Genomic DNA, 8787 nt, shown 5'->3' with positions numbered 1-8787 from the left:
ACTTCTGCGCGGGCCTCCAGCACGAGCGCTCTCTGTGCGTATGTGAGTGTGTGCATGCGCAGTAGAGAATGGGCGCGCCGCGCAAGCACGGAACTGAGTAGCGCACGTAGAGGGGAGTGGAGAGAGAGAGTCGTCTCACTGAGGCACATGCGTTTCATTTTAGTCACAAACAATACTGGAATACGCTAATACTAGAAGCAATGAGACTATGAGAGGCACACCAACATGCACATTTTATTATCTTAATTGTTTTTACGATGAGCAGCGTCAGAGCTTATGGGCATGCGCACCACCTACAGTTCGGATTTTAGTCTCATAAAGCGGAGACGCGAGTTCACAGAAGTGCACGTGACTGACGCCTTGTATCATTTATACAATGTGCACAGGGAAGGCCAGTTTAGCGACCGAAGCGCTGACGTCATGAGTTCACGTGACCGGAGAAGGGACGGCACGCGTCCACTCGGGTATAACACGGAGTAAAGGTAGAATTCACGCGGGGCGCCACGTAATTGTGTACGAGCTGGAGCGTCGGAGATGTTGCGTGCCAGTCAAAGTTCCCAGCATCCCTTGCAAAGATGCCAGCAATTACTAATGTGTACGGACGGTCCCTGTTAAATCAGTTGTCCAGAGGGGTTATTAGAGAGTTTATCTTCCAAGTGACTGACTGCTCGCTCACCTGGAAAGCTGTAGTCAAGTTGCTTATAAATACAGTGTTGTAACCATAATAATATGTAGTGCAGGACTGTCCTACTGGCGCCCACCCCACATGAAAGGCGCTGCATGTGTAAACTTTAAATGGGATCACTACAGAGAGTAACTGGCCTTGCGTTGTATAAACCATGAGTGTCCAACCTTTTGTCTTCTCTGGGCCACATTGGAAAATGAAAAATTGTCTGGGGCCACACGTGAAATACACAAACACTTTTGATTTGTAAGAGTAAAGAAAATGCACAGAAAAGAACTACAATCCTCCCAACTGTCCCTTTTTTTGGAGGGACATTCCCTTTTTTAATAGCTCAGCCTGCAGTCCCTCATTTGTACTAGAAAGTCCCTCTTTTCTCTGCACTGAACAGCCAGAAAAAGAAACAACATTTCTAACTTACAAGAAGTCATCTGTAGTATGGGTACTTCAATGTGGTAAACAAATTACTCACCACGTGAGGGAAGTGGCCCAGGTGCACTGCCCTGAGCCCTCAGCATAGGGGGTGGATGAACCGAAATGTAAAAAGGAGCAGGCACTCAATGAATTCAAAGTGTAAAGATCTTTATTGTGCCCAAAAGTTCTAACTTAATTGGCTTTTGGCAGAGAGGCCAGTACAGCTAACAGGTGCAACTAAGATACTTTGTAACAATTTTGAGATAAGAAAATAAGTAATTTTAACAGTTTAGATAAGGAGAAATATTTTCAAACTTTTATAACCTGCCAAACTTTGTAAAATGAACATGGTAATTACGGGGTGTGGCCACAAAAATGGGTGTGGTCAAAAAAATTTGCCGCACTACATGACAAAACATTTTTTGTCCCTCTTTTTACTTCCAAAATGTTGGGAGGTATGCAATACCAGTTGTATAATGGCCAGAGTCCCCCCTACTCCATTGTTACAAGCTGGCATAGTGAGCCTGTTCCTAACAAGACGACAGACTCATGTGGTTAATGCGTCTGGACTTAGAGAGCACAAAGTGTTATTTCACTCTCATTTTCTCTGTATTTCCATTCATTTATTTCTTCATTTCTTTCTTTTTTCCTCTTCTCTTCCTTTTCTCTCTCCTTCAAGCTGGGCCGCATTCATATCCATCCTGGGCCGCATGTAGGGTTGCCACCTTTTAAAAAAATCTCCAGCGGCGGGAATAAAAGGGCGGGCCCTGACGGCAAAGGGGGTTGGGTCACTGCACACGTTTGGCAAGAAGCCGGCAGGAAAAAGGTTAGTTTTGACCAGGCTGGGGGCAGGCCACAGGCTTTTTTTTAGGTGTATTACAAATTTACCGGCAGCTACATTGCTGGTAATTTGTAATACCGGCTTTGGCAGGTGTTTTACCGGCTAGGCCTGTAAAATACCGGCCTGGTGGCAACACTAGCCGCATGCAGCCCTTGGGCCGCAGGTTGGACACCCCTGGTTTAAACCTCAAATTCTGACTGTAATCCTCCTGCATTGTTCACACCTGTGACGCCTCTATTGTTCACATCCTAAAGCCCTGTACTGTTCTACTTGAGACCCAGACTGAAACTGCCCACATTGTTTACATGTTCACACCTTATTCAAAATGCTAATGGGGCACCAGCACTGTGTCACTGTATGTAGCACATATTAGACTGGTCCTGATTTCCCTGTCTCCTGCTCTGTTCTGCCTTCCCTATGCTCCCTGTGTTCGCCATACTCTGCCTGTGTGTATTCTGCTCTGCCTGTGAAAAAGGTGGCAACCCTAGTTGTGGGGGATTTTTCAATTGTCCAAAATTAAACAATTATGATTTTGCTGCAACCCTAGTTTGTCGTCTGTTTTTTTGCAAATATCAGGTTTTCTCCTACAGGTTCCCAAGTAGTTATAAATGATGGTTAATCCCAATGTTATTAATGGGGAAAAAGAAAAAAATATAGGCAGGCTGGTATTTTTTTCCAGAAAAGGTGGCAACCCTGCTCATGTACAATTAGGGTTGCCACCCGTCTGTGTATTTTACTGGCCTAGCCAGTAAAGCACCTTCCAAGGCCAGGTCTTGTATTACAAATTTACCAGCAATGTAGTTGCCGGTAAATTTGTAATACACTTTTAAAAAAAGCCCTTGGCCCGCCCTCAATTTGCTTAAACGTACCTTTTTTTCTGCCTTCCGGCCATTTTGTGGTGTGGCTCCGCCCCCTTTTGCAGCACTGTGAGTGGCTCCAAACCTTTTTGCATCACGGTTAAAAGTTAAAACTTTGAGAAAAGGTGGCAACCCTATGTACAAAGCAGAATTGCTTCCAAACATCCATCAGTTATTCTGCAGGCCAAGCCTCCATGTGGTCGTAGCAACCCCACACCTGTCTCTATACTGGGGGCCTCATGCCTATAAAGGAATTGTTCAGTATAAAAATAAAAACTGGGTAAACAGGTTGTGTAAAATAAGAAATGTGTCTAATATAGTTAGTTAGCCAAAAATGTAATGTATAAAGGCCTGAGTGACTGGATGTCGAACATAATAGCCCGAACACTACTTCCTACTTTTCAGAGCTCTTGGTTTCCACTGATTGGTTACCAGGCAGTAACCAATCAGTGATTTGAGGTGGGGGGACATGGGTCATAACTATTACTTTTGAATCTGAGCTGAATGCTGAGGATCAATTGCAAACTCACTGACCAGTTTTGTCCCATATGGCTCCCCTTCAAGTCGCTGACTAACTCAGAGTTAGAGAGCAGATAATCAGGAAGTACTGTCTATTATGTTAGACATCCAGTCACTCCAGCTGTTATACATTACATTTTTGGCTAACTAACTATATTAGAAAAAATGTTTTATTTTTTACAGCCTATCTATTTACTTAGTTTTTATTTTTACTCAACGTTTTGGTCTGGACAGTATTTCTCTCTCTTGATTGAAACCAATGCCCAGGTCAGGAGACACATATCCCAAGAAATGTTACCATGCAGGGAGGTGCCAGCCTTTGAATACTATGACCGGAGTTAAATAGTTAGGCACCCCCATATGGGGTTTACCTTGACATGGTATGGTGGCTTACCTATATTATTATCATAACTTTGTAACAAAAACTCACAGTTTTTGTAAATACAAGCACTTGCATAGATACTAGATTACTTATGAAACGGGACCAGGGAATGTGCATTGATCAATCCTTTTGTTTGTGAAATCAGTCTCACTTTCATTGTGTTTATATATTTTTACTTAGTCTTTTTACATACCATATTTCTCATGACTGCATTTCGCCTGTTATGTAGAAAAACTTAATTCTTTGCACGTGACTAAACCCAAACCCAATTCAATCTGAACTGTGAAACAAGAAGTGACGTTCTTTGGTGCTTTACCAGTCTTTCTGTTACTGCTGCTGATTAATCTTTTCATCGCATAACAAGACCTGTGAGTGTTGTTGTTTTTTGTTAAGATGTACAGTATATATATATATATATATATATATATATATATATATATATATATATATCATTGTGTTTTCTGTTGCAGAAACTGGCAGCAAGAGTTAGTGTTGAGACTGTAGGGCTTCCCCCATAATAGTGGGCTCTTGGATGCTAAAGCAATTAGGAAAGCAACTAGTGGGTTAATCCTGTGGCATGGAAACCAAATGATAAGGGGCAGTCGGAACTGGTTCCTCTATAGCCCCATGCAGTGTTGTAGATTTAATTGTTTTGTCTTGTTTTGGGTAGAAAAATGCAAATTTTTCTGACCTTTCCCAATCAAAGGACAACTCTTAAAAGTATTCTTTAGGGCTCTTACACATGGGCGGTTTTACCTGCGCTCCCCTGCATTGAGATTTCTTCCGTTCAGCGGTAGGGGAGCGCAGGAGTAGACACACTCAATTATTGTTAAGGGGGCTGTACTCACACAGACGCATGCATGCATGCATGCAAACTAACAATATGTCTAGCACCATGTCAAATTTCGAAATTAAATATGAAAAAAATCTGTTTTTTAAAATAAAAAAAATAAAAAACAGATTTCAGTTAAGGAAACACCCTTTTCCTGCAACAGTATCCCTTTAAGAGATTAAAATCAAGTACATTAGTAATAGGGTTCTGAGGAGGCCTCTTAAGGATAGGAGTCCAAAACTACACTGCATACTCCAGATGAGGCCTCACCAGGGACCTATAAAGAGGCATAATTATGTTTTCATCCCTTGAGTTAATGCCCTTTTTTTATGCAAGACAGAACTTTATTTGCTTTAGTAGCCACAGAATGACACTGCCCAGAATTCGACAACTTGTTATCTACAAAAACCCCTAGATCCTTCTCGAAGACTCCCAACACACTGCCATTTAGTGTATAACTTGCATCTATATTATTTTATTATATATATTATATTATTTATATTATTTTTTCCAAAGTGCATAACCTTGCATTTATCAACATTGAACCTCATTTTGGAACCTATAGGGACCTCAACTGATGCAACTTGCTCTGACAAGGGATTGGGTGGCCAGCTCTGTAATATTAGCAAAATAGTATTTTCTGTTGGTCTTGAAATCATAAGCTAGTTACTAGTTTAGTTCAGTCAATATGTTGCTTATTACCCACTATAAATAAATACAGGGTAAACCCGCTGGCTTTTGACCATCCCACACATCACTAACTTGCAGGACCAAATTGGGCCCAGCCAATGTATAGCCAGTTTAATTTGCATTAACAGCAAATGTAGTCTGAAAACAACTATGATGGCAATTGTATTGTACAGATCTTAACGGAACAGTAACATCAAAAAATAAAGTGTAATTAAAATATAATGTACTGTTTCCCTGCACTGGTTAAACTGGTGTGTTTGCTTTAGAAACACTTCTGTACTTTAAATAAACATACTGCTGTGTAGCCATGGGGCAGCCATTCAAAACACAGGTTACATAGCAGATAACATGCACTCTGTAGGATCCCATTGTATTATATTACAGCCTGTGCCTTTTCTCTTTTTTTAGCTTAAATGGCTGCCCCCATGGCTACACAATAGCCTATTTACATAAACTGTAGTTGTCTTTCTAAAGCAAATACTTTCCCAATACATAGTGCATTTAATTTTAATTATTATTAATTATAATGGCTCAAGAGATACAAAAAAAAAGATAAATACAGTGTCCAGCAGCAATAATTAAGACAAGAAAATCCTTCATTTTAATTTTATTAGCTGCAAAATAATTGCAATTGATTTTCAATATATTTGATTTTATTATGTGATATGCCGTAATTCAACACCCTGGCTGGTGCAAATTAGAAAAGCAGATTTTTTTTTTTGTTTGTTTTCCCTGACACATACAATACATTTTAATGCGTTTATCACTTTTTTTTTTCACTATGCTGAAACAAACATTCACTATGTGTAGTGATGCCACTGACAATGTCATGGAAGAGGTACCGAATGAATGGATTATTTGCAGATCTGGGAACGCTATCTACAAAATGGTGCAGTATCTGTACAGGTTAAGGCTTGGCTCTCAGCTAGGTAAGAGATGTAGAGCAGATTCTGATATGAACATTTGCCACTGAGAAATTATATATAAAAAACAAAATCAAAATGAACTGAAAACAACACACAGGACAATGCCAAAAGGAAAGTCTTGGAACGGAGGAGATTCACATGTTGCTTCAATGGACGACACATAAACATACACGTCTGTGAAACAAACTATACGTTTTGTTTTAAGCTCGACAGCAACGCCGGGCAAAAAAAAAAAAAAAAAACCTCAAAATTTCAAGTTAAAATACTAAAATGATTACTACCCCATATGTTATTAAATTGGATATACGAAGCACTCTTTATCAGCATTTAAATAGGGTTCACGAGGGTAGCGATCTAACTTTATCAGGTAACGGTAATAAAACCAGATAAAACAAACACAATATTCAAGTTGTGTACTGAATAAAGTCTGTTATTGGCACGTATAAGGTGTGGTGAAACAATATACACAGTACCTACGCAGCTTCTAGCATTTTAGGGGATTTTTTTTTGTTATTTTCTGTAAACAAATGCTCGCCACCTACATTTCACTTCGCTTAGAACTCAAGACTCAAGTGTATGCGTTACATTAAGTGTTCACCGCGTATATTATTGTGGTGTGTGAACGTGCATATATAACTTGAAGTGTAGACAAAATAAAAATGCTGCCATTTATAGTTGCTTCATGCAGTACTGATTTACTTATGCTGGATTGCATTGCTTTTAATGGGAAGATATGTCGGCCAATGTCTTTATAAATGGTCAAGCTACATCCTTCTGCAATTCTCCACAGGTACAAGTCAGCCAGGTTAGGTTCGGTCACCGCGCATAGTCACATGTTCATAATGGTGGATATGGTCAAGCTTGTTTGCAAGCTGCTTTATTCCTAGAAAGAAGAGAAGGAGAAACTGTCAGTATTAGGAAAACAGGAATGCATTTTAGGTTAAAAGGGAAAATGAAATTTAATATAAGCTTCAGCATACTGAAATATGAAGTTTTCTAAATATAAACAATTAAAAATTCTGTACTGTTTCTGAAATAATCCAGTTTACCGCCTCTGTTCCTCTCTCAGCATCTGTTTCTCTTCATTCTCTCTTCATGCAGGAGTTGGTTGTCAGATAATCATTGACAGTTAGATCCAATATATCTTATCGGGGGGCCTTTTGCCTAGAAGATGTATTAGAGCTCACTTTATTTAAATCAACAGACATCATCAGGCCCAGATTTAGAAACGGGGTGCCCCTAGGTCTTCTCCACTCATTGCCCCCCCCCTTCCTTGTCACCCTTTCCCCTCCCTTGTCCCCCTTCCTTTGCTCGTCCCCTTTCTACTTCCGCCTCTCTTACCTTCCTTTCCCCTCCTGTATGTGTGACCTTCCCTGTTCCCCTTCCTGTCCGCATCGTCCTCCGCTTGTGCCTGGACGTATTGGCGCATGTGCACATCTTGTATATGCACATCTGCGTGACATGTTGAATGTGGCTGGGTGGCATGCCGCCCCCTGAATTCCTGCCGCCCTAGGCCCGGGCCTGGACATCATGTCTCTCTACATGCAGGATTTGTGCAGTTATTTTGTTAGATTTTGTTTGTACTGGAATCAGTTATTTGAGTGAGCTCTAATTCATCTGCTAATAAAAGAAGCCCCCCTATAAGATACTGTATATTGGATCTGTCAATAAATATCTGACACCCAACTCCTGTATGAAGAGAGAATAAAGAGAAACAGATGCTGAGAAAGGAATAGTAAAGATAAACTTGATTATTTCTGGAACGATGCAGAATATTTAATTAATTGTATTTAAAAAGTTTCTTATTTCAGTATGCTGAAGCTTATATTACAATTTCGCGATAGTTCCCCCTTTAAGGCCACACATGGATATTTCCTTTCAGCAATTTTTTTTTCCTAAATCAAAAAGACAAACCCATTTTACCACATGACGTTTTTTACAGGTTGCCCAGATAACATCACCAGAAACGTACTTTCTGGTTTTACAGCCACATGCACCATTCTCCATAGAAATAAACCTCAACTGGAAACTGTTAGACCATGCAAGAAACACTGTTACATTAATCAATTTGCCACTTGTGTTTTTATGGGTTTTTTTTTTCATGAGCCAAGAAATTGTAACTTCTCATTAAGACTTTTTACACCCCTTGCATCCCAAGCCTTGCCTCCTGGCTGCATTTAAGGGTAACTAAATGCAACAAATTCAGCTATAAATGCTTCACCCTATGTTTTAAATTTCTGCACCAACCCAAGGCCTCAGCTTCCTTTTAGCAGCAAAGATCATATATAGATATATATATAGATCATAATTTATAATTACATTACAAAATGTGCAATGCAACATTTAGCAAAAATTCGAGTTTTCAAGGGTATTTTTTAGCCATAACTCAAATTTTCAGTTTAAAAAAAAAAAAAAACTAGAATTTTTTGAGAATTGTTATCATGATCAAAACAGTAAACGAAATGTATGTTCAGCACAAGCCCTATTCGTTGAACTCTCATTGAACAAGGTTATATAGGCTGTAAGCTCTTTTGGACAGGGCCCTCTTCAGCTCTTGTATTGGGTAAGTTTTGTTATCATTTAAGGCTAAACAAGGTTAACAGGGAAACTAAAGCTCTTCCATATTTGGTCCTTGTGAGGTAGA

The 8787-nt window shown here is 39.7% G+C and overlaps 1 protein-coding gene across 27 annotated transcripts in view; it reads right to left on the bottom strand.

The window, feature by feature from the left end:
* Positions 1 to 5809: 5809 nt before the first annotated feature.
* Positions 5810 to 8787, bottom strand: part of epb41l3.L (erythrocyte membrane protein band 4.1-like 3 L homeolog) — a 189040-nt gene continuing 186062 nt past the window's right edge. For all 27 annotated transcript variants that reach the window (XM_041565330.1, XM_018266358.2, XM_018266361.2 and 24 more), the window contains 1 exon segment: positions 5810 to 7026. Coding sequence is in view for 2 of the 27 variants with exons in the window: in XM_018266361.2 (XP_018121850.1) it covers positions 7021 to 7026 (6 nt within the window). In the remaining 25 variants the exon portion in view is untranslated.

Source organism: Xenopus laevis, chromosome 6L (assembly GCF_017654675.1).
Source record: "Xenopus laevis strain J_2021 chromosome 6L, Xenopus_laevis_v10.1, whole genome shotgun sequence".
Classification (NCBI taxonomy): Eukaryota; Metazoa; Chordata; class Amphibia; order Anura; family Pipidae; genus Xenopus; species Xenopus laevis.
This window is presented reverse-complemented; position numbering and strand designations above follow the sequence as displayed.